The sequence below is a fragment of the Nipponia nippon genome, unplaced genomic scaffold, assembly GCF_047370975.1.
Source record: "Nipponia nippon isolate SJK-2023a ecotype South Korea unplaced genomic scaffold, ASM4737097v1 scaffold_2, whole genome shotgun sequence".
NCBI lineage: Eukaryota > Metazoa > Chordata > Aves > Pelecaniformes > Threskiornithidae > Nipponia > Nipponia nippon.
In genome coordinates, this window is record NW_028262336.1 from 11694152 (window position 1) to 11720847 (window position 26696).

Consider the following 26696-nt stretch of genomic DNA (forward strand, 5'->3'; position numbering starts at 1 on the left):
CCAACCCCTGCAGCCAAAGCTGCCCAGTGTCACTGTGTTATCACAGTCGTAGACCAACTACCGTTGGATAAGCAAAAACAAATACTGTTGAAGAATCGATAAAAACCACTTTAATGAGAACCATATTAAATGACGACCCTGAGTAAGTTCCTAAGGGGGGGAAAGGAGGAAGGCAAATCCAAAGCCAAAGATCCAAAGCTAAACACCTAGATATCAGTGCATTAAGTACTAACTTAATTTGATTAGATTGGAAGGAATTATACTTTGTTCCATAGTAGGAATAAAATAAGTAATAAAATACCTATCAACATACTCTTGCTTAGACTCACATATCAAAATTGTTTGAATAGCATTAATATGTAAAATATTTATATAAAATATTTCAATTTAGCTGGTACCAATCAAATACAATACTCAGCACCCTGAGACAATTAAAAGAAAAAGCTTTCTTAATCTCTCAAGCAAATAAGCACAGGCCCAAGAGTCTATTTGTTACTATTTTCCAACATATGCATGTAATAAGGGATGCTGTATTTTCATTTAATACAATTTGTGTACACTTTGTACAAGAGACGCTCTTTCCCAATTTTCTCACAGCATTTGCACTTTTGATTATGCCTTTCCTCTAAAAACTCCAAAGCCAAAGAACTTCTACAAGTTACCTAAATTCAACCTGTCATTTCAGCCTGATCATTAATTTAACAGAAATGAAGTACACACTTCTCTCATGGGGTGTACATGTAACAATAAGTCCACTTCATGGGATTTAGGTACATCTAGTTTCCTTTAGACTAATGGAGTAATGTCATCTCTCAGTACTGATGTATCAAGAAATACTGGGAAATCATTACCTCAACAAATCCAAGAAGGTATTTCACAAAGCATATTCCCTACAGTTCATCCACGGATGAACTTCCTGGAACAGGAAGAAAAATGAGCCACAAATGCATTTCTAAAGGACAATCTTTTGTTACTGTTGTTGAAGGAAACACAATATGCAAATGATGAGGGACAGAACACGTGTGTGCGTGCGTGTATTGCAGAAGTTCTTGTGTTATCGCAGAGTAAACCTCTCTGAAGCTGGCTTCTTGTTCCGTTCAAGAACACCACCACTTAAGATAATAAGATATTGGTTTTAAGAGCTAAAATAACATAAAACACTCCTGTGTGCCCAGAAATGAAGTAAAGCCAAAGGACAATGATTGTTTCCTTTTTTGGAGCTCAGAAAACTGACAACGGGCAATGCTGATAAAACAGAGTGTACTTGACCTGACACCACTAAAACAATCTCCTTGCCAAGAAAGAACACGGCAATGAAAACCTGCGAGACCCTGCCACATCATTCTCAGTATTTGCTGTGGGTATACAAACTCCTCCTGAGAATTCACATACCTGAAATAAAATGCTGAAAGCAGGTATTTGTTCAGAATAGGTTTTTATTTAGAATATATCTTGTGTCAGGTAGAATTTTGTTAGAACACAGAATATAACTATCAAATCCACTAAAAATTATAAAATTTTATTGAACAATCAACTCTGGTGAGCTACTTCAAAAATATAAAATTACGTAGCAAGGATATTGCAAGTCATAGCGTATAATACTGCATTTGGATCATCCAGCCCAGTTTACATTTTTTCATTCATTTAGTACTGATATATCTATAAAGCATGAATAGGCAGGAATTTAGCAGAAAGAGCTTGTTACTTATCTTAATACTAATACATTAAGAATCAAAGCTTATCAGCAGATAAAAAGATAATACAGATTACATTGTTATTATAAACGCTACCAAATACATAATTTAAACTTAGCCATAGATAGGAACCCTGATTCCCCGCAATACTTGATGAAGCCAAAGGAGTAAGAAGCCCCCTGTCAGAAAGGATGAGCCATTTCCTGAAGATTTATATTACAGGGAAGTATAAATCAGGACGAATTGTATATTACATACATATAATACACCCTTGATTCTTGGAAGAAGAAAGAAAAACAAAACAACCCATAACTTTATAAAACAATGTTTTCTCTGTTGCAGTCCATGAATGCTCCTTGGTGAGTTTTGACCAGGAAGTCGTCCAAGGGATTGCTAGGATTTTGGTCTTTCCCATCAGCGTAGCTTAGTTTTCTGGATACTCTACAGAAAAGAATTGTTTAGATGATAAAGTAAATTACACGGAAATACTATGCTTGCTGGAACTCCAGTGAACAGAATGAAATCTAAACAAATCGCCAAAGCAAGGTATCTGAACATCTTGACTGTGAACAGCAGCAGGACTCCTTGTCTGCATTCCTATGTGCTTTCAAGCTGGAGAGGAAACTTTTCATCCTATGTCATTTTAATGTTTCAGTAATGCTACTACATTAACCTAAATTATACAAATATCTATTACTTGGACATGTATTCTTTGAATGTATTCACAAATAGCTAAAAATGAAAGATACAAGTGAAAATACAATTATTTCCTTGCATATTACTTAAGAAATGGCATAATTTTTTTTAACACCTATTTTAAACTATTTTGGTTTTCATCTGACAATTAAGTATAGCAGTATAGCTGTAGGACAGCATTCACACAGAGCTGAAGAAAAGTTTATTAGTTATGAACATTTCCTTTTCTGAAATATCTCTTTCGTAATCATCTTCTAGATAAAGGCAATCAAGTTCCAGACAGGAACACAATATTCCTTTTCTTTCCACAACCATTCATTACAACATAGAGCATTTTGCCACATGGCTTAGGCATAAAACTTCTGAGGGCTGTGAAGCCATTAAAGAAGAGCTTGTCTCCTGGGAACTGTAGAAGGCTAAGAATATCACACCACAAGCCCCAGGAAGCTTGCCAGCTGACAGTCCAGTTTGGCTACAAATCAGCAAACATGCATTTGTGTAATTAAGGGACAAAGAAATAGATTTTTATTCCAGATGGCTTGGCAAGAAAGCACTTCATGAAATCCTGATTTCCTACTCTCTCTCAAACGTCTTTACTTACACGCATTAAGGAAAACCTTTTCCTTCAGAACAATTACTAATCTCATAGGGAGGGCTACTTTGTATGGAGTCAGGAAAAAAGTGAGGAAAAAAAAGAGGGAATCCAAGAACTGAGCAGAAATTTATTCAGCTGAATGGGCATACTCAACATCACAGAAACATCCTTGTATACTCATCAGCTTGCCTCCAATCTTCCATTATATCAAAAATAATCCAAATACAATCTTTACCAATATTGTTATATATTTGTAATACATGCCTCTAGTTTTAATTCCATCTTCGCTTAAACTGAACCTTTTTTCTTTAAATCATGCAGCCTCTTTTCTGGTTAAGTTCTCCATAGATGCAGTTTAAAAACGCCTTCAGGCTTCCTTTGAAGTTTTAATTTGAACGTTGTCAGAAAATCTTTATATCAGCTGTATGATCATCTCAAGCATAGTGAAAATATTTCTTGACTGAGTTTGGGAAGGCAGCATATCTTGTGGTGCCAAATTAGGCTTTTTGGCAAAAAGGCATGTAAAAAATGTTTTGGAAAATAAAATGAGAAACTGTTTAGAGAACTTTTAATGCTTTTTAATCTTGCTGCCTATTAAATTAGTTTGCAATTAAAAATCCAAGAGATCTGAAACTTGAGAATCCTTTAAAAGTCACATATTTTCTAAGAAAAGCAGATGTAGTAGGCCAGTATCCAGGGAGCAGGAAGGAGCGTTCTCCTTCCAGAGATCTACATACACTGCCAATAGTGCCAACAGCAGGAGGAGAGGATCTCAGATATCTTCCAAACAGAGCCCCTGCTTGTGTACACATAGCCAAAAGACAGGTAACTAAGCCCAACTGCACAGATGCTAACTTTTGAAAGTCCTTTTAAATGGCAATATACTGCACTCTCCACAGCCTAAGGATCTGAGAGGACTTGTTAGCTCAAACACACAGCCAGAATCAAAACAATTCTATAGTTATATCTAAAATAATAAATGCCTATACAATGAACACAAAAGAAGGACTAGAGTAGCTATTCAGTTAGGCCATCTTACTAACTTGTGTTCACTGGCCATCCATGCTGGAGTCTGGCTAGGTTCCCAGCGTTCAATCTGCAGGTTTGATTAGCTTGGCCTCCCCCAAGCATCCATGCTGATTTTCATTCTAGAAGTATGCATGTCAGCAACAACCTCCATACCTTTAATGTAGATGTAGAGCAGCAAGAATTTCTTTTGAAATTTCTTCTCTCAAAAGGCACTTACCTTTGGTGATTCTTCTGTGCATTTCCGGGACAGCTGTAATTCTTCATTGCCCTAGGCCAAACAGAGTAGGCATCTGCAATCCCAGCTTCTGGTGATGAAAAACAGTAGTATGAAAAGGATAAGAACAATGCTGAGTAGCATGGACACTACAGTATGTTGTTAAAATATTAGCCTATTAAGATGTTGGTAATACTTCATTGGCATACTTCAATGAGCAAATTTCCTTATGAAAATATTTAATGCAAAATGTTCTGGCAAAACGTAATTTCAAATACATTTTATACATTGAATGGATTTAAGTACAAGCTATGTTTCTTCAAAATACTTATAATTTATCACCATTAGAAACAGGTAGAAGTAGAAGAAACTGTTGATACCAGAAAAAACGTAATATAAAGTATGAGTTAAAATTTGAGGAAGGCAAAATAAGACAGTTGGGATAAGTCCACCTCAAATAATCAAAGTATTTACAATTAATCAGTAATGAAAATGCAACAAGGCAAGAACCATGCAAACAAGTGCATTTCTTCTGCCATTTTCTTCTTGTATACCAGTTGACAATATTTCAAGTCACCTTCTTCAGTATTTTCCTTTACATGTTAGTTAGTTGTTGTCTTGATGACAAGGTTCATAAAAATAAAATATGGAAAATAAACATTGGTGATTTTACTTAGCAGGAAAAAAGTTCAGGTTATGTTATAAACATGCTTTAACCAAAATCAGATTTTTAAAAGGAAATTAAGAGATTGCAATCTAAAATCTTAAATTAATGGAGTTTTGTGTTTGTTTATTTATTTCAAAATAATAAAATTCTACTGTCCTGAATGAGCAAAAGTCTTTTTATCCAGATTAATAATCTAATTCACCTAAGCAAGTGACAGTAGCCATGCAACAACTCAGTTGCAAATTTTTGTAAAGCTGAAGAATGCAAACAACAGCATTTGGTTATTCAAGTGTAGGATTAACAAGCTATGCATTTCCACAGAGATACAGAAAGTAAAAGCAACAGCAAACTTAAAATAAAATAAAAAAAGGAAGAGAGAAAAACCAGTGGATAATAAGCAACACTTTAATAGGAAAAGTCCTAGTTAACCTAAAGAAAAGCTTCTTAAATAGCTGTTAACATGCGATTCAGGAAACCCTTTTCTGTATAGAATCCTTACTTAAAGGAACACTTAAACATACCAAATTATTACTGAGGAAGAAGAGCTGTCATCTAGACAGTGGTCTATTGAGATCTGTAGACTTACCCTTTGAAAAAGCGCTTGTGCTTGCTAAAGTAGTAATTCATAAAGTCTCTGAAACTAACCTTGCAGGGAAGTACCAGGAATACCAAGACTTTTGTCTGAAGCATAAAATCCAGAGTCCTGAAAACAAAGCATCAACAAATTACATCGATGGAAAACCTCATGTATTATTTCACAGCTTGCCTCAGAACAAATGCCTGGCAACCTGGAATTAAGGGCCTGATTTAATATTTAAATCAACAAGTCTAATGATTCCAATGGAACCTAGTAAAACTTAATTTGTTTGCCTCACCTTGTCCATCTATAAAATGAATAAAACATCATCATTTCAGAAGGACAACACCTTAATTAACAGGGTCACTGTTTGAGATTATTTTAACCAGTTATACAGTCTATTAAAATGTAACAAAATCTTTTATTGAGCATTATATAATGATTTTCAAGGTGATTAAATGAAGTGAGATTCCTCACATGATCCAGGGGACCTGATACAACTTATATTTTAGCAAATAAAAATCCCCAAAACCCCAAACCCGTAAAACAACCCTACTGATCAAATAGCACCAGAAGTATGCTGTCACTAGTTTAAACAGCTTCCAGCTCTAGTCCATTTTTTAAGCCCTTCTCCAATTATCAGCAAAGAGTGCACAATCATTTTTTTACAAGGTCCTTAAGTACCTGACTCTGACAGTTGTGACTGTCAAAAAAGCTGGGGTTGTATGTGCCATTGTATGTGCTGCCGTTGTATGTGCTCAAAAAATCCATGCCAACTGTCTGAAGATTAACATTTTTTTTGTGAGAAATCTGTTGACATTTTGTTGAAGGAAAGTAACGTTCTGGTATATTTTTCAGTCGTTTTACTGGTGAACAAAGAAGATCATTTTGAAAATTTCCTAGTCTTTTAACTCTGGGAATTGCAGATAAAGTTCGAACAGGCGAGTTAACAAGAGCATTTACAGTTTCAGACATCTGTATTCCTTCATATTTCCTTAAATTTGAAGCTCTCTGAAACCCAGGAAGTTTTGGAACAGCCTCACTACACAACTGCTCATAGATCCTGTCAAATTCTCTATCATACTGTGTATCAGACCTCACAGAATCACTTAAATTACTCTTTATTAATCTTCTTTTCTCTTCAAGGTTCTGTGAATTTGAAAGAGGTCTTGTCAGTGTCAAAGGCTTTTGGATTTCTTTGGAACACAGTTTGTAGTAGAGTTTTTCAAATGCGTCTTCATATTTCTGGGGCATCTTTGAAGGACTCTTGCATTGGAAAGAAATTCGTCTTTCAGAAATGATTTTTTCAGGATTTATGAGCAAAGTATTTGATCCTCTTGAAAGAGGAGAGTTTGTGACAGGTGTAAAAGTGTTATTACTGCCATAGGAACTGCAAATGGATGAACACACCTCTGAGGTATCACCACAAGGAAAGTCAGTTTTTTGAGTTTTACTCTTTTTTACCAGACGAAGCGCTGTTGACCCTGAACTGGCAGTAGACGTTATAAAACGGTATTCTGAGGAGCATTTGTAAGGCAATTTTTCACTTTCTTTGCAGTTTGAATTCTTCAGTGAGACAGTAGTCTGTAACTCATCTTCAACTAGAAATGTCTCTCCCATTCTAGCCATAACATTAGGAAAAACAGTCTGTTTGGAGACTTTTTGGCCTTTTCCAGATACCAAATGATGTTTTAAACTTGAGTCAGAGTAGTCCATTCTGATTTCATTTGTATCAATGTAAGAATAAGGTACCAGACCAGATAAATTATTAATGGAACACTTGTCATCACAAAGTTCTCTGTTCTCACTTCCAAAAGTTTGATCCTGGATGTCTTCACTTCTACTGCTGCATATGCTGGGTAGTGCTTGCTTCAGTTTAAAAGGTCTGAACCCTCTTATTTTGTCTACAGTGACATTAAGCTTTGGTCTTCTAGAACGCCATCTTTTGTGCCTTAAGTGTCCAAACATGTATTTTAACGCTCTTCTCCGAGACTGCTTTGTCATGAGCCTTGTAAGTATCTCTACCATCGCTGGATACAAATCTGCAAGAGTTACACTGCTCCAGGAGCATTCCTCATCTGCAGACTGGTATTCTTCCAAGGTACTATCATAGCAAGTTTTATCCAGTTCTGGAGAAGGTTGATGTCTGGGTATGGTTATTGTATTTGGTGAAATGGGAGCACCAGAAAATTGTAACTGTAGAGGTCTGGATGAAGAACATTCATTTGACAACTCTACTTTCTTTCTGCAAACAGCAGCTTGGTTGCCTATTCAAAAAAACAAATTAATCACAAAACAAAACCAGAAGAAGAAAAAACCCCAAACCTATTAGGGCACTTCCAGTAATGTATTATATGAATTAAACAACTGCATGCGGTACAGATGGTCTTACTGTAATAGCATATTTCATTAAGCTTTTTTGCCATGCTAAATGGATGATTAACATACAATCCATTAGAAAAAATTAGAAGGCTTTTCTTAACCATATTGCATTAGCAAGCTATAGAAAACAAAAGAAATGTGTTGGGAAAAAAACCCCTATTTTAAAATAGCTTAATATATAGATGCAAAATATTTTCATTGTAGAGGCAGACTGCTTTGCTCTTTGTGATTTCTGACCAGGAGGAACAGGCCTATCCTACAGGTTTTGTTACTTTATTTCCATATTACTTGAAAGCTTTGAACTTGGCTAGTACCAGTGCAGCTTTGCTTGCCGTAAAGCATGATGAAGATAACGCTTTTTGTACTTGTTAGGCTTAAAATATTTACACCAAAATTCTGTCTTAGGTTTGCATCAAGTCTGGAGAGCTTCTGCAGAAGTTTACTAGTAAAGTACCACTTTGAGTACCAGTTACCAGCAGACCCAAACCCATTCGTTACATTCCTTGAATTTAAAATAAGCAGAACCAAAAAAATTATGCTTTCATTTAATTGAGCTTAATGCTGCCAAATTTTGTAACTTTGCATTTTTTTCCTGAGGCTATTTAAGAACAGCTGGTTTTATGTATACAAGTTATTTATTTTCTATTTTTCAAATACATTTTGCCATAAGCTAAATCATGTCTAACATCTCTTCAAGAATCCAGCCTGTTGAACTTTTCTGTTGGATAAATAGTGCCTCTGCGTTTTCAATAAATTAAATATTTATTTTTAATAAATTTTAATAAAAACACATTTTGTAACTAACATATTTGACCAACACCCAAAAGATTTAGTTGTACCAATCAGTTCTCGCACTGGCGAAGCTAAATGAAGACCTTCTGACGAACCTTGAGGTGTTATCTGAAAAAGAAACAAAAAAAGACATATAATCCAATATCCTGAATTTTTTGCACATCAAAGGTAACATCAAAAACCTTATCTATGACTCCTCCTACTCTCTCCTTACTATTCTAGGTCCTATACAGTCCTAAGGGGCTCAGGAAATTTCAGACAAGGAGGAAAGTCTAGTCTAAGACTTCAGTAAGAATTTTTAATCTTTAACCAGTTTAATCTTGGAAGTCTATTTATCATCTTTGCAACTTCTACATTATGTATCATAATTTAATCCCTTTCCCAAATATGAGAATTTATACATGGATATATATACTTGTATAATCTGCATATCTCTGGCTACTCCAGTAGGAAACAGAAGCTGTACCATGTAACATAACCCCTCGCCCCAAATCCCCCTCACCCCCAATACAAAAATAAAGCTAAAACTCCTTTTTTTTTTTTTTTTTTTTTTCTCCCTACAAACCTCACATTTAGGCTTTTTAGAAAACTTACTGAAGTAAAGATCAACTCGCACATCAGGGTTCAAAGAACAAAGTATAGCAGTAAAAAAAAAAAAAGAAATATTTGGATATCATTTGCTCTGTTTCTTACAAATCATTGCTGTCAGAGACTTGAGATACTGTGATATTTATGTAGACAGCAAGCAGCAGAGGAACAACGATGGAACAGCAGAGGAGTTGTTTTAGAATTCACTGTGCTGCACAGTTAGAGAGGTCTTATTTTATTCTAATTAGCTAATAACTTATAACAGAACAGGAGAATTATGTTACCGTAATCCACTTGGGAATTTTTCTAGCATAATCTTGTACTATGACATCCACTTGAACTTTTACTTTCTCTTGAGTTTTCCCATCATCTACATACAGATTCTTAGGAAAAAAAAAAAAGAATTAATTAAAACACATAGAAGTTAGTAACACTGACAAACTCAAACATATAACTTAGATTTGTTTCAAACTAGTATTATTCAGATGAGGATATCCAAACAGCATAAGCTTATTTTTAATGCATACATTTTATGTCAAAAAAAAAAAAATCCCAAGAAGGAACTAAGGAACTGTATGTCAAGACAAATAAAAAGACATAACTAGCTAGTTTATTGACACAGGGAAAAGCACACACTGCCTCAGAAGATGACACCCCCCCCCCACCCCCAAAAAAAAAAAAGTCTTAGTGTTAGGTTACAAAGCACTGGTAATTATGTCTGCAAACCTTTACATGTATTATTAACATCCCATGAATTCATATACAAATTAAGGTCTACTCTATAATGCACCTCTATGTAAAAATCTAAAAGCATTTGGTGATAAATGGCAAACATTTTTCATTAGCGAAACTCTCACTTTCTGAAGCAGTTTGTATTAGCTGTTGTCAGAGACATGACAATGCCTAGCACTATGCTAAACGAGTAAGGACAGTAAATTAAATTTTTGGTAATTGTATTTGAGCAAGCAGAACACAGGATTAGAATGGCTGCACACACAAAGTGTGTGTTGTACTTTTCTTCATCAATGTAACTGCCCTGGGTAGTCCTGATACCCATAGTCTAGTTGGGGAAACACCAGCAGAAGATACCAGTCTGCTTTTGTTATGGTAGCCATTATTTCAGATTAACTTTTTTTTTTTTTTTTAAATCATGTTATCTGTTTATGCTAGACTCTCAGGTGAATGATCATATTTTTTGTAAGTGTTTTCACTTTGTGATTCATCTGGTTATTCTTTTTTTCCATACCTATATTAGCCTTTCTTAGGGTTGCCTGTTCTATGCAATACGTTGTATGGCTTTCTCTGGCGTACTAATAATACCAAGACATAATATTACTTCATACTGATCTTCATGACATTATTTATTGAACCTCTCGCTTGCTATACTTACTAAAAATGTGCATTAAGACTCAGACTACATAGAGTCTTCTGCTGAGAGTGCATCAACTCATCAGGCATGTGTAAGCTATTCAAATAGTTCAATCATTTCTACTGAACACAAAATTATTCCATGACATTAGACACCAGAAATTTTTACCTGGAAGTGAATGTCTTCAAATTTTCTTCTTACTGAAACGATATCGGCATCACTTTCTTCATCTACAATTTGAAGATAAATACTAAATAAAATCTAGTTGAACTTAAAACCAAAATGGAAATGTTTTTAAACACACACTGTATAACATTGACTAAAGTGGTTTCATTTTAGAAAACAGTTTTCTACATTAATACTTTTTATCTGTATTTCATTTCCATTTCAAGTCCAATTAAAAAGCATGGTTTATAGGTTCATAAATGACTTGAGGGGAACAAAGAAGAGTGAAGACAACGTGCTTTTAACCACTTCTTCAAGATTTATGCTAACCATTTCAGAGAGTAAAATATTTTCAAAGCCCTGCTCTGCAAGATTTGCTATTCATTAATGTATCATTCCCACTTATTTCCCACTACATTCCTAAATATCCCAACAAGGATACTAAGGACCTTCTATCACGCTTCCTTTTCTTAGTTTCTTACTGTCAAGACTGCCTTAGAACTGCGAAGCTGAGAAATAAGACAGACTTGAGAATATTAAAAAGCAAGTCCAAATCTTCCAACTCAATTTTTTAGGTATTCTATGGGTATTTTTGTGAATGAAACGCAACAAAACATTTTTTCTTGCTTGATGTAGCTGGGCCTTCCTCTTCATCATTAGCTAAAGCCTCAGTTTTTCACAATCATAAAATACGTGACTTCATTGTAAGCCCTGATTTCTGAATTTCCCTGGCTGTTAGATCTTTGTCCCACGATCGTGTTCACCACAGGGAAGAAAAGAGGAGAGAACAACCCTGAAAAGGAAAACAATGAGTAAAAATAATCTTGGTTATGATACCTACCACATCAATGCCTCTTCATACTATTCTTAAATTACTAAAAACAGAATGAAAATCTTTGCCAGCTAATCCCATCTTCCTTTTTTGTTCCCTGTCAGTGCAATCATCACCTAAAGCTCTGTGGACAGCTGCTGCCATAGAGCTAGGATAAAGATACGTATGAAAGAAACGCTATGTTTGTGGCAGACAACGCAATTTCGCATCTTCTGGTGAAAATGTTGAGCAATCAGAGGGTTGGCTTTGACAGTCTACCTGACCCCAGCAGAATTATTTTATTAGAACTGAAACCCATACCTGTCAGATTATCAAAGTTTCTTCCCACATGACTAATGGAAGATAAAGTTGTGGTCGCTTTAACCACAGGAAATCAGTTACTAAGCATCAATAGTGGAGGAAGGAGTAAGAACGTCAATGTTTTAATCTGGACAAGTTTCAGCTCCAGTTTCTGTTGTAACAGCTGATACTCTTTCTGCCATACACTCTTCTTCCTCCAGTAGAATCAGGCACAAAACTGGCAGACCGCTCCCTAAATGGTCACTGAGATGACCAGACTAGACTGCTACAAAAATGGGAGGTTCTTGAGATAAAGGTAACAACTCCAGTGTCCAGGAATGGTCCAACTCCATCATGCCAATTACAAGTTATTCAACAATAGCTTGTATCACAGAATGAACTGATCTGTATATAAATTGAATACTCTTCTAGGTGTGAAACCTCACAAAAGTGTAATTTTAGTATGTCTTCAATGTATTGACAATCATACTTCAAATCACTGGAACATTAATTATCAGCAGAGGACCATGGCACAGCACAGAATGGAAAGAAGTGAAGTATCTTTTCCTGGGAACCTTAATGTGTTTTTAAGGGCCAAAAGGGAAATTCAGGAACACTTTTGTTCCTTAAGTGCAGAAGAGAGTGGAAAAATGAAAACTCCCACCTTTCTCTCTGGAAAATTTGACCTATAATACAGGAAGTTATTTCACTGGAGACAGACTCAATACATTATCATTACCTACAAGATATATCTTACGTAAAAGATGAACATGTTAGTAAGAAGGTTACTGTAAATTTTAAGGTTTGACTTTGATGTGATCTTCTAAACTTAAAGACACTTAGATAAATATGCAATTCAGATTGAACTTTCCCCTTTCTCTCCAAATAAATTCATTTTTCTGTGATACTATCCTAATAGATAGAAGAAATTGTTCAGATATCATTATACTTTGCCATGCTCCTTCCTGTGAAACCAAAGAAGATCTAATAATTTAATAATTAAGTAGATCTAATAATGTTCCCTGTTAAGGGCAGACCAAAACTTGCAAGTACAGGTGAGAGCTGTTTCACTTTATTTGTACCTGCTGTTGATAGGCTTTGCATACTTTTAGAATAAAAATACTGTATAACACCTGGAAGAAACACTGCCTTCACTGAGAAGTGTGAAGCATTCTGTACAAATACTAAAGCTGGAAAAAACCTGCCAAAGCTAAAGTTTTAGCTAAAGCATCTAAAGATACACTTTTTTCTTAACAGTTAGCATTCCCTATTGCTAACCTTTTATATATTAAAAAAAAACAACCAAAAAAAACCCCCAGAACACCTAGGTGAATTCCATTTTTAAGTGAGGAATCCAATCCCACATCTCTAAGAAGCTAATTTCTAGGTCTTACTGTATTTGGAGATAGCTGGGACTCACCGAGGCTGCTATAAATCCTCTCCAGTCTCTTCCTAGAATATTCACAAGAGAAGGAGGAGGAGTGGATAATCATATTATTGTACGCTGCAATGAAGACAGCAGAGTCTGAACTGCATCACTCATTTATCCCATGAGTGCAAAAGACACAAAGGACACTTACAGAAGCTAAGCTACAGATGCCTCTGAAATTTGTTTCCCATATTTCATTGCACAGGTTGAGAAACAATGAAGTCACATTTTCTGAATTTGCAGAAATTATTTTATCATTCAAATAGATATTTGAAATTATCCTCTCAAATGCTAGGACAAATTTCAGATTGCTATTTTCTGTTTTCCCTCAACAGAGAGGTAGTCATCTGCCTTGGAGACAGCTATTTGTATGAAGCACCTAATTTACCAGAGTATTTAAACATCAGCTAACCGTATTTTGCTGCAACTGCTCTTTTAATCATTAAATGCTGGTTACCACCTAGCCATAGTTTAATTTATGCAAAATAGTAAGTTTTTATATGCACAAGAATCAAAAGATCTTGAGTAATACAAGTTTTAAATATTTTAAAAACAGTCATTCAAAGATTGTTACCACTGATTAATACAATCAAATAATTATTTGGGAATACAAGGTCAAAACCACGCAAGACTTTGCAGACAGGCCACAAAACTGATGCTGATACTGTTACAAACACTACTGAAGATGTATTGTTGCAGCTGAATGCAATATCTGTATTCACCAGACCACTAGAAATTAATGCATATATTCTAATCGTTAATAAAACTTCTATTGCCATGTATGCCAAAGTTTTGATTTCACTGTTACTTTCTTTATTAAGAAAAGGCAATTGAACATATTCCACATAGACTTTCCAACATATCAGGGATTCAGGACCGAGATTTTCAAGAGGAATGTGGATATTGATTTCATAGTACTACCAGTACCTCAGTCTCTTGTTATTCCTATTACTTACTTTCTGAAAGGGTACAAAACACATTAAAATTTTACTATATTAGAAAATTGTGAAAAAGTTATTTGCAATCTTTTTCAAAAAAGTTAAAAAAAAAGGTAGCTAAAAAGGAAATTAAAACACCCACCTATGTCAGATGTATCCACACGAGAGTTCTCAGGAGATTCCTTAAAAGCACATGAAAGGAATTTTAAGACGTGGTAGCATAAGCTATATTAACTAGTCTGTAGAATTTTCTGCTCTCACTACTTGTTCAATTTTTTTTGGGTGGCGGTGGTGGTGAAAACAACCCAATCGTATTCCACAAACTATGTCCAAATGACACCATCTTTATTAACAAACCTGTACACAAATTTGTCTCGATTCACATCTGATTACTCAATGGGGAAAACTATTTTCTTCCAGCCCTGCTATATTCAGACAAATAATGCAAGGAGAAGCTATTATACAACAAGAGCAAAAAAGAGTTGACAGATTAATTCTAATCACCACATCTTTATCAGTATCTATTGCGGATTTTTCTCTGTTCCAACGTATAAGGAAAGTTTCTCAACTGCCCACTTTAAACAATTCTTAATTGCCTACTTCAAACAACCCATAAATAGTATTTCAAATGTTTTTTTTCTCTATTTTGTATAAGTCTTGACAGTTGCATAAAAAACTCATTCATATGGATAAGGAACCTTTTCTAAATGCTTACAATCTATATCTGACATCACATTCTTCAGAATTTCTTTCAAAAAAAGTCTAAATCTATTCTGTCCAGTTCAATCACAAAATTAATGTATTGTGGGTTAAAATGACATCAATAAAATGAGACAATCCTAACTAGTACCTATATAGAACAAATAATTAGGAGTGACCAGGGAGATGACCCATATCACTCTTCAAATGCTGAATATTTTCTCCTTAAAAAGATAAGGAGTCAAAAGAAGTTATTCTAGACAACCACAGATTTTACAAATAATAATTAAAGAAGTTAAACACACATATTGCCTAACTAAAAAAGACATGGTTGATGGTTTAAAGCCTATGTCCAATGGCTCTATCTCCCTTTAAATGAACTGAAAAGAAGAATAGAATTCAGCTGAAATCCATGGCTGATATCACGACTGTTATTCAATACCCCAAATATCACAATGGGAGGAAGGATATGTAATTATATGAAACGTACGTAAAGCCTACCACATAAACAACGTGAGTAGGGACACAGTAAAAATTTTAAAAAAATTGCATGAATCCATCACAAAATGTATTAGACCACCACACACAGAAGTCCAGAACTTGAATTCATCACCATCTCAAAGCACAGAACCTATCAGGGGAGGAAACAATCATGGGAAGTACACTAGATGATCAACATTAAGCAGAACATGAAGATTTTAATTTTACATGAACATGCACCCGGTAAGTAAAGACACATCTTTCCTAAAATAATGCAACTACACGTGGGGAACTACATGAGGGGAAATATAAAGCAATTGTTTAATAAGATACCTGAAGTTTGAAGAACTGCAGTGAAAGAACTGCAGCAAAATACTTTAAGCCCTCATTTTTTTCAGAAGTACATATTTAAGGAGAATAAAGTGATTCAATTCAGCAATTAGTAGGTCTTTAAAATCTAACTTTATAGCTACAGTACAGGACCACCTGCTCATGATTAATTTCTTAGCTTTTAACTACATAAATGCATTTTCCCAAAGAGGCTTTATAAAAGTAGATGCAATGTGGTGCCCATACCTGATGTATTGTTGAATGTCCATCTTCAAAATCACTGGTCTGTTGCTTTGACATATCTTAGCAAGCATGGGAGGAAAAAAATAATTCTATTTTCATTTGATAGGTCACAGATCAATGTTGTACCTGAACTCGTTAATTCTTCATTTATATATACTCTTATTTATTTTGAAAAAGACTTAACGCAAATATTTAACAAATGAAGAACATACATAGGACTGAAACAAAGAACTGACAAGTGACAGAACAACATTCTAGTCAAATATAGCAGACTAATTCTGATCAGAGATGTACATCTACCATATTACATGTTTTCTTCTTAACCCATGAAGCATCACAGAAAATAAAATTTGCCCCTTTATCAGGTGGTATCACTTGTAGAAAAGGAAGACAACTGCAAACTTTTTGTGCATTTTTCTTTATTGAAAAGGATAAGAAAAAGACTAGCTACTCCTGAAGCCTGAGGGTAGAGCCCCAAACCTCTACTGCATCTTTTTAATGCTTTTTGGCAAAGGGGCCTTCCAAAACTGCTATGCCTGTCTTCCTGCACAGATAGACCCACCCACAATCTTTGTGGTTTTTTTCTCCCCTCCCCCCGCCATTTATTTCATAAGAAGCAGAAGAAATATAAAGAGCGTAAAAGCTAATTTAGCAGTATCTCCCCTTTTTACATTTCAATCTATACTTCGTTCTTCATTAGCTATCACAACTCAAATGGATTTAAATAAAACCCAAAACATACTAGACCCACAGAGAAGTAGCTTTCTTCAAATAAATGTGACTTCCACATAAGCTTATTTCACAATTAGCTTCGGAGCCAGATATTGTTGCTGTTAAAATTACTCAGACTGAAAACTGTTTTGATATCATCAAAAAGTTACATTTCTAACCATCGCCTTGTTAGATTTTAAAAAAAGTTATCTATAACAAGCTACAATCTCTCAAGTCTGTATACAGTCCATATGATTATGATGTATGTATAAAAATTATTGCCTAAATCTATCGTTAATACTGCATAAATTACAGAAATTTAATTTTTCCCAAAAGAGAAGATCTATATCTCCAAATATATGACTCTACTGGAACTAAAGCTGTAGTGGGACTTCTCATGATTGGATGCATATGATAGACTTAGACAATAAAAACAATACATGTGCTTTAGCAGATGTTTACCCTACTCAAGACTGTCATTAAACAAGTTTCTGTTTAATGCAGAATTTGTCATCCTTGCTTTTTTCTGCATTTCTGTTTCCAGATAAATTGATGTCAAACATCACAAGCAATTTACTTTTTTTTTGGTTAAATGGTGAGAAAACTTATCTCATACCTAACTCAGGCACATGAGTATTATTTACTCCTATAACCACTTCATATTATTTAATAGTGCCAAGCATACCAATAAAGATTTCCAGTTTTCTAAAGGCTTAAAAGGATACGGAAAGGAACCTAAAGATGTCATCTGTTCCTTCTTCCATTTTAAAGCAGGAACAACTATACGTAATCTACCTCTAGGAGAAGTCTAACCCATTCTTAAGAGCAACTCCATAATCTCCAAGAAACATATTTCAGGACTTTCTTATGTTTACATTTGGAAAGCTTTTCTAATATTTAAACTAGAGGCTCTCTTTTGTTGTCCCCCGCCCCCCCCCCCATTTAAGACCTATCACCAGTGGCTCTAGTAATTTTTTTCTTTTTCTGACTCACTCCAGCTAGTCAAGCTGCTATTGAATACAAAACAAAGTACTCCACCACAAGTTTTATCACTGTTGAACAGTGCAGAAAACCTGTTTTGTGTGCTTTACATACTAGGCACCTGTGCCTATCTTCTAGCATAGTGTGTGCTATTTTCACAACAGAGTGATATTCTTCGTTGGCTCACCCAGCCTTCAAAATTGCCTCTTCCTGCAATTGATTATTCCTACATAAGTCTATTACTTTGAACTTCTCTGCATGAAATTACACAAAGTTTACTTTAAGTTTTAGCCCCAATTTGTCAGACCATCTTTCACAGTGGTCATCCCTACTTGGTATCATCTGCAAGTTAATTAAGGGTATCCCTTCTTTTACTATTTACTTAATGAAAACATAAATTAGTAATTTCCTCAGGACAAGCCCTGGAAAAAAACCCTCATGTTTCCCTTCAGTTTGGACACAGACCATTGATAACTATTCTAAGCACAGTTTTCCAACCAGTAAGAAACTGGGCTATAAAACCACTCTCTCATATAAAGTTAACGAGGCATATTAGATAACTAGAAGGCTCTGGCTTCAGCTTGTAATCTTCTCAGGAAATTTATGTTCACTATTTTGCAAAAAAACTACTATAATGCTTCCTTTAGCAATGCATTTTTTTTTAGAAGCTGAATAAAGCATTTTCCAAACAGTTCTGGATTGGGAACATGGGAAATCAGAATAACAAGGTAACGTCCCATTGAAATGCCTTACTGAGCAAGATCTATGAAACACCAGAGGGTGTTTTGTTTAAAAAAAATTTCCCAAGTGGCTAATATATGATAAAATCATTGCTGTTCTTGGAGGTTGAAATTTAACATACTTGGTCCTCTCATACTCAAAACTGCCTTATACAAAAAAAACCAAACACAAACACTCAAAGGATTGTCATTTTACCCAAACTTCATAGGGGTACTGGGCATGCTATCCAAATAGTAAAAATAGGTTCTAGCAAAATTCAGAATTGCAAGTTGGAAAAAATAACACAAGTTATATTCCAAGGGAAGGGATTCATTAATCAGTATTTGGGTCTTATAAAGATATTTTAAATGTTCACACTTAACAGCACAGAACTTTATGTGTCCTAATTGAAAACAAGCCCACCTAAGAGTATAGAACAAGAATAGGTAAAACTTGCACATTAGCTTTAATAATCCATAGCCAGAAGAATCTTTTTGTTCTTGTTGGGTATTGGGTTGGGGTTTTTCGGGGTGGTTTTGGTGTGGGTTTTTTTTTGTTTTTGTTTTTGTCTTTTTAAGCATAACAACAACCACAACCAGCCAGTTCAAATGCTTACTGCATGCACTTTTGTGTTTCAAATAAAAAAAGTCAGTGCAAGATATGATTTGCTAAAATTGAACAAAATCCACGAGATTCTATCTTCTATAGCATATAAAAATATACACATATAAATACAAAACTGTAGAGTGGGTTTTTCCTTATAACAAAAGCTGTTAACACTAGTGCTACTCCCCCAATATTTAGTTAAATATTTCTTCCCTAGGATAACTTAAAATGTAACTAAATAATAAAGCCTTTGCTCAAATTATATTAAAAGTTGGAAAAAATATGTAATGTATAAATTTTTCTGCTTTTCTACCTTATCTGTAATGCAGTACACTGAATTTAAAATTAATTAGATCAAGTCTTCGTAGCATTAAAGAAACTCCAAGTAAATTCCTTCAATAAGAACTTCTAAGGCATTCAGACCTTAGGTCAAAGCACAAAGATGAACAAAAAATTACGTCTAAAAGACTTCAAATACTGTATCTTTTAAAAAACTAATTGCTAGATGCTCTTTCTTTCTGAGTTTTACTGCAGATTGCAGCCAGTCATTTTTTGTACTATTCAGACCCATCAGCATATATTTTATAAAAATTAGAGGCAAAGGTCTGGACCATCTGAATCTTTTTCTATGAGACCCTTATTTCCTGGCTCAACTTTTTTATTTCATAGGCTGATTCAAAGTCTATACCTGAACCCTGTATGGACAAATTTTTTGGCAGGATTGTAGAGAGACAGATACTAGGTTGTGTTTTGTCCTCAGATGTTCAGCATAAAAATTTCTCAGATGAATGTCATAAAATAAGCAACATCAAAAAAACACCTCAAAACCTTAAGAAAATAAAGCCCAACATACCTTCACTGTACTACACATCATAATTTCTCCCCCATCATTTATCCCAGTGAAAACATGTCTTTTATTGGAACATACAGCTCTGTTTCATAACAATGAGAAAATCTTCAAATATCATACATCTCCCTAAGTAGTATCAGAGTTACACTTTGATGTGCAGTCTTGATTTGACTTCCACCATGATACGTGATCTCTAATGAAATAGCCATATACTACTTTTTCCTGCAGGCAGCCTGATTAATTCAGTATACACAATAATCTGCTAAATTTTTGAGATTTCATCATGCAACTTCATGAAATTCTTTTAACACACATTTTTTTAATATGTTTACTTATCTAGTTATTTTCAAAAAGCTAGCAACTTCCAAATTGCTCCACTTGTACACCCACATAAGTCAGGGTTGGAATTTTCAGATTCAGTGAACATCTGACAAAACTGACAAATACAATGAAAAGCTTACTGTTTAATTAGTAAGGGGAGAATATTTTAATCAACTTGTGATGATAGCAACATCAATTATAATGTATTTACTCATCTTAAACATTTTAAACTATATTTCAGAACCCTTATGAACATAAGTATTGTTGGTTTTTTGGGTGGTTCCCCCCACAAAAACCAGTGAGTATCCTAAAGAGTTTGGCATAAAACCAGGACGTCTTCTATTAAGTCAAGACACTTTGGATAACACAATTTATAGCACTTATTTTTTTATACACTTTACCTGCATTCCTTTGACTTCCTCTATTACGCTGCAATTAGAAATAGGGGAGAAAAAAAAGTCAGAAGACTCTTAGAATAGTAAAGTTATTTTAACCGATGCCTTTATTTACTTTGGTGTATCTCACAACTAGGCATTTCCTAAATAATCATTCAGTTTCCTTCAGGTTTCCAATGGCCTGACTAGAAAAGCCACAAATACATGGTAAAACTTACCTGATCATTCCCTTCTTGCCATTCTGTTGCTGTTAAAGTCTCTACAAGTTCTATAAGCTATAGCTACTTTGGCCCACATAAGAGGCTAAGACAGAGAATTCCTTTTACAGTCCTTAATGGATTTAGTCTGTAAAGTTGTGCAGCAATGCTCAGTAGATGACACACAAGGTATTACCAGGAGTGGAAAAGGAAAGGGAAATACAAGTCTTTTCTGTCTCCATTAAATCCACTCTTGTTCCCCAAGACTGAATTTCACCCTCATCCCCTCACTCTGTGGGGTTCGGAACAACTTCTGTGTTAACTACCCAGGCACATCACACAACTTAGCTTTTTAGACATGTATTAGGAATGTAGCAGGAAGGTGACTTTTGACAGTTATGTGAGAAACACTGAGATTTTGATGAAATTCACTGTTGAGTTCTTATGGGGAGTTTAGGAAATAGAAAAAGAAACAACTGCTTGTTTAATGTAAATACTCAGAAAAAAAAAAAAAAAACCAAAACCACAAACAGATCATATGCCCACAACAGTACTGGCTTTAGCTTGACACAGACAGCGAGTGCTGAGACTGCAAAGATACTTTAATTACTCTACCATTATTTTACAGAAAAAAATCTAAAGACGAAACCAGTAAGCCCTTCAGAATCAAAAACCTAATTACCTAAACCAAGATAAATTGATTCGATGCATGCTAACTTCAGTAACAATATTCTGATGAGATGCAAAAGTACGTGTTCCCATCAGACAGGATTTAAAAACGTATTTTCCAGGTTTACCAGTGGTGCTAACCACTGGTAAACAGTCATCTGTTTTAGTCTATCTCATCAGCACAGGAAGGACATGGACCTGTTGGAGCAGGTCCAGAGGAGGGCCACAAAAATGATCAGAGGGCTGGAGCACCTCTCTTATGAGGAAAGGCTGAAGGAGCTGGGGTTGTTCAGCCTGGAGAAGAGAAGGCTGACGGCAAACCTCATTGCAGCCTTTCAATACTTAAAGGGGGCCTACAAGAAAGACGGAGATAGTCTTTTTAGCAAGGCCTGCTGTGACAGGACAAGGGGTAATGGTTTTAAACTAAAGGAGGGTAGATTTAGACTAAACACAAGAAAAAAATTATTCACGATGAGGGTGGTGAAACACTGGAACGGGTTGCTCAGAGAGGTGGTAGATGCCCCATCCTTGGAAACATTCAAGGCCAGGCTGGATGGGGCTCTGAGCAACGTGATCTAGTTGTAGATGTCCCTGCCAATTGCAGGGGGGATGGACTAGATGACCTTTAAAGGTCCCTTCCATCCCAAAGCATTCTATGATCTGTGACAGTCTTAACCAATCTATCCTAAAACGCTATTTTAAAGCAGATGTTGACTTTATTGATTAATACCTCTTGCAAATATTATATGGCACAGCAAGACTAGAATGTATTCCTATATATATTTTACATATATATATAAAAAAAGAAATATTACTACATTTTGACTGCATAGTAGGACTATATTATTAGATACCTCAAGTACTTCCTTCTTCCATTTTTTAAGCTTCTTGGTTGACACTTCCCCCCATTGTTTTGGGCCTAGAAATAACAAGAGATATCAATATAAACGTAGCTTTTCTTATAACACTATCTATACTGAGTATCATTCTAACAAACATAAACATCTAGGAAGAACACAGTCCATAGTAAAAAGCCATTATCGAATCTGAACAGCCTCCAATACAATTGCTGAAACAAAAACTTCTAGGAAAACAAACCAAGAGAATACTGTAATTTCAAGTTAATGGAGAAGTCAGGCAAAAAAAAAAAAAAAAAAAAAAATCACATGCTGAGTCTAACAACACTGAGCTAAAATCCAAAGTGCATTACAGCCCCAGATGCTATGCAGAGGGGGCAAAAAAAAAAAAAGAACATTATTTTACTTTTCAAGTTTTATTTAATGCATGCAGACTACATGGTATCTTAGGTTACTTAAAGCCATAATCAAGGCTTTACAGGACTGAGAACCATATTCATTCCATACTGAATAGAGGTTACTAAACCAAAAGCATAACCAAGCCTTTACAAATTCAAGACTATGTATTTCAGTGCTGTATGCATGTTTCCTCCCTCTCCCATTGGACAATATATATAAAATGCGAACTTCCCATTCTGTAAAAGCCTTTAAAACGTAAATCATATTTGGTACAATGATTACATTGGGCTTGACACTGCGATACTACTTCATGTCCAGTAAGTTCTTCTTTACAAGAACTGATATGGCAATTTCTGTATCGTAATCCTCGCTTCAGTGATGATAAAAACTGGCAGAACATTTCATTTCCCAGTAAAGCCACCAAGATACTAAGTCACAAGTCCCACTAAAACCCTGAGCAATGTATTTTAGAACAACAGGGTTTTTTCACAATAAGCTCTCCATAAGCATTATCAACTCTATAAGGGATTGACAGTTAGAATGAGACACTGGAAAAATATGACATGGCATAATGTGGTATAGATTTATGCTAACCACACGAACATTCAATGAAAAGTTAAAGACGCTATCTACCCTCTCCACCCTGACATTTGACATAAGAGAAATTTAGCACAGCAGCCTTCAGAATATTAAACAGAGATGAAACTATACAATCCATTCACGCGCATCAACTTCCTGCTAATACCTCCATTCCTTCCCCCCCCCTCAGTCTTCTCCATTTTGATTCTTCTTCTTACAAGACATCCAAATATTAACCATTGTTATCCTGAACTTTGCTAATAACTCTTTTCTGTTGTCTAAAACAGAGCATGCAATGGACTAAAACAGTGTATATAAACAAACTCTCCAGGTATTACATGCATGTATCAAAGTTTACATACGAATTGTCACACCTAAGTGGACAAAATTCAGTATCTGTTGCAATTAAATGTTATATAATTCCCAACAGTTGCATGCTTCACTAAGTCTAAATATACAGCATGTAAATATTGAAGCTTTAGGAAGTTCTTACCGTCGGGCGTATCGTAAGTGAGAGTTTCCATGGAAATCAGTAAATCATCTTCAAAAGGATGATTATACTAAATAAAAAGGACCATTAAAGATTAGAATAAATGATTAAAACAATGTTTTTAACATGCATTTTAAGTATTGTTTTTACACAATTTTGTTTTGACTGATATGTGAAATTATCAGTATGTCATTCTATTGGCTGAAGTTAGAAGTCAGCAATCTGGAAATATTAATTCCTACAGGAAACACATACGCTTTAAGCATGTACGTAAATCATTCAATTTCAAAGCATAAGCCAGTCACTAACAAAATGGGGCTTCAGAGAGTTAAGTTTATTAAGTTTATTACAGAGTTTCTTCTAAAATTACTCTGTAGTAACTGGAAGTAGCCACTTAGCATAGACCTACAGCTCATGTCATATAAAAATATCCAATCTAATGCTAGATGAGAAAAATTTTCTAGAACCAGACTTAGCCTTATGCCTAGACATTAGCACAAAACATTTCCCTGAACTGCAAAGCTGACATCCCTGAATAAATACATGCAGCTCTGGATGGAGGTGTACGGTTCCCGCATCTTTAACACAAAATAGTTCTAAAGTAAGGGGGATTTGTGGAGGGAGTGTCCCACTTCTTTCTGTAGTTTCATTGAAAATACCTCACCTAATGCTAGCTAATTTGGGTTGAGGGTACTCTAAAGACAACTCAGACTTATATTTAAGTCTTATTTAATTATTTAATACTGGCGATCCCAGATCTAAGTTTTATGGACATATTAAAGGAGCTGGCTCTTCACCAGCTTACTCACGCCAAGGCACAGGAGTGCATGGCTCAGCACAAACCGCAAAGCTGCATGAGGCTCTGGGTGACAGCTGCTTTTGGTAGCCAGGAAAAACAGGAGCTCGTGACACCACAAGTAATTAATTGATGAAGAGAATGCAATGTCAGTTCCTGCAAATTAGTGCACAAAAAGAAAACTGAACGTGTCAGTACTGACACTCCAGGACTCAGAGGTGGTCGGGAAGGAGGGGAGCAGAGAGCGCTCCCACTGCCTAAGGCGAGGCGGGCAGAGGGCCGTGCTGCCCAGCAGTCTTCCAGAGGCAGAGGGTCGCACAGGGGCGGCCAGGCCCCGCCACACGCCATTTCGGCAAAAGAAACCGTAAACGGACGGCGCTCCTCAGACAGGCAGGAGCGAGGCAGGGCGGTGGCAGCCGGGAGGCCCCGCGGGCCACGGCCGCCCGGGTGACAGAGCTTCCCCCCAGGTGACAGAGCCTCCCCGCCGCCCCCGCCTCAGGACGGCGACGAGAGCCCCTGCCCAACGGCCGGGGCGGCGCGCGAGCGCGGCCCTCACCCGCTCCAAGATGCGGTTGATGGAGGCCACGAAGCGGGCGTTGCTCTGCCGCAACCGCTCGTCCAGGTCCAAGGCCATGGCGCGCAGGCTGCTCTCCTCCGCGGCGCCGACGGGCTCCCCGCACACCGCGACCGCGGCCCCGGCCCCGGCCGCTACCCCGGGCAGACACTTCTGTCCCGCCCCACGCCAATTCAAACTGCGCACCACCCCTCCACGGCCTACGCCCCGCTTCCCATCTCTGATTGGGTCTTGCTCACGTCAGTTCAGACGCCGCAGCCCATCCGAGTACGCAGCGGGGCGCCTTTCTCATTCTGATTGGCTGCTAGGGCTGCCGAGCGCCCATCCCCTCCTCACAGTCAACCCGTCTCAGAGCCTTCCCATTGGATACGGGGCTCGGGCGCGGCACACAGTCGCTGTTCTACCTAGCAACAGTGGCCTACCCTGAGCTCCCATTGGCCCGCCGAGCTGGGTGCCTGCGGGGCCGGAGGCGGGCCGGGCCCTGTGAGGAGAGCTGCCTCAGCGACGGCCCTGCTGCAGTGAACGTGGCGGCCCAGGGACCCCGCGGGTAGCTGCTGTGAAGGCAGCCGTAGGGTGCTGCCCTGGCGTCACGTCAGCAAAAAGCCAATATTTAAAAAGTAGTATGAGCCATTTCATGTAAAATAGACACTTTTTCTTTTTTTTAAGCCAGCTTTTGCCAGGTCTCCCTGGGGCTGGGGTTCCTCGGGGCTGCAGGCCCTGCCACACCCCCGCTGAAGAGCGGCACAGGCTGGGGAGCTCCAGGCAAAGCTGTAGAGAATACAACTTTTCTGTTGGGTTCAACAGAAACGGTCAGAGGAATAAGGACTGGAGAAGTTGATGGTAGATGGCTGCCAGGAGACAGGCCCTTTCCAGTCATTCTCCAAAGGGTCCTGTAGAGTTGCAGCCCTGAGGCCCCTGAGGAGGAGGGCTGGAACTGGCACCGCCGAAGTTACCTGTCCACCAGCACTGATATTTTAGATATCATCCCATTCCTCTCCAATATTCTTCAAGCAACCATTCCTTTTCTATAAATAAAGATTTTAAAAAATGCTATCAATCAGCACATCAAGTTCCCTGGAACCTCCTGGTACCAAAACATTTGCCATTTTGCCAACGTAAAGACATAGACACCATTTTGCTAACGTAAAGACAGATGCATTTTTCATAATGGCTTCTTGCCTAAAGCTGATTTGTATTTATCTACTTACTGTTTATTGGTTCAGTTATAATCTTGCTTTTTAAATGGCAGAACTAAAGAAAAATACATTGTTTCATCCATTTTTAAGCATTCTTTCTATTATGTGGTTGTGAAGTTTCCACAGCTGACAAGCTCTGCATTAAGGCCTTACCCTCTTTCTGGCAGGTCTTACCCTTTTTCTGGTTCTGCGTTAAGGCCTTACCCTTTTTCAAGGTACAATTTTTCTGCCACCACGGCATGAACCCCTGTGCTCAGCAGTTAAATCACATGCGTGTGGTGAGCAAGCCAGTTACAAAAGTAGGAAAGTGTTAACTTCGGTTAGCAGGAAGAGAAAGGACGAGCATGGTAATTCAAA

The 26696-nt window shown here is 36.7% G+C and overlaps 1 protein-coding gene across 2 annotated transcripts; it reads right to left on the reverse strand.

Moving 5' to 3' along the window:
- Window positions 1–419: 419 nt before the first annotated feature.
- HJURP (Holliday junction recognition protein) lies at window positions 420–25291 on the reverse strand. Of its 2 annotated transcripts, XM_087758198.1 has the most exons (14): window positions 25126–25291; window positions 23777–23843; window positions 22303–22367; window positions 20589–20616; window positions 16002–16057; window positions 14389–14428; window positions 13300–13383; window positions 10772–10833; window positions 9519–9617; window positions 8694–8754; window positions 6157–7739; window positions 5541–5598; window positions 4232–4319; window positions 420–2135 (listed from the first exon to the last, which is right to left on the reverse strand). In XM_087758198.1, the coding sequence occupies exons 1-14, from the start codon at window positions 25201–25203 to the stop codon at window positions 2009–2011; spliced, it is 2496 nt and encodes an 831-aa protein (XP_087614324.1). In that variant the 5' UTR covers window positions 25204–25291; the 3' UTR covers window positions 420–2008. The 2 variants fall into 2 exon arrangements, with proteins under 2 accessions (XP_087614324.1, XP_087614326.1); XM_087758200.1 differs by lacking the exon at window positions 13300–13383 and having other exon boundaries at window positions 426–2135.
- Window positions 25292–26696: the final 1405 nt, after the last annotated feature.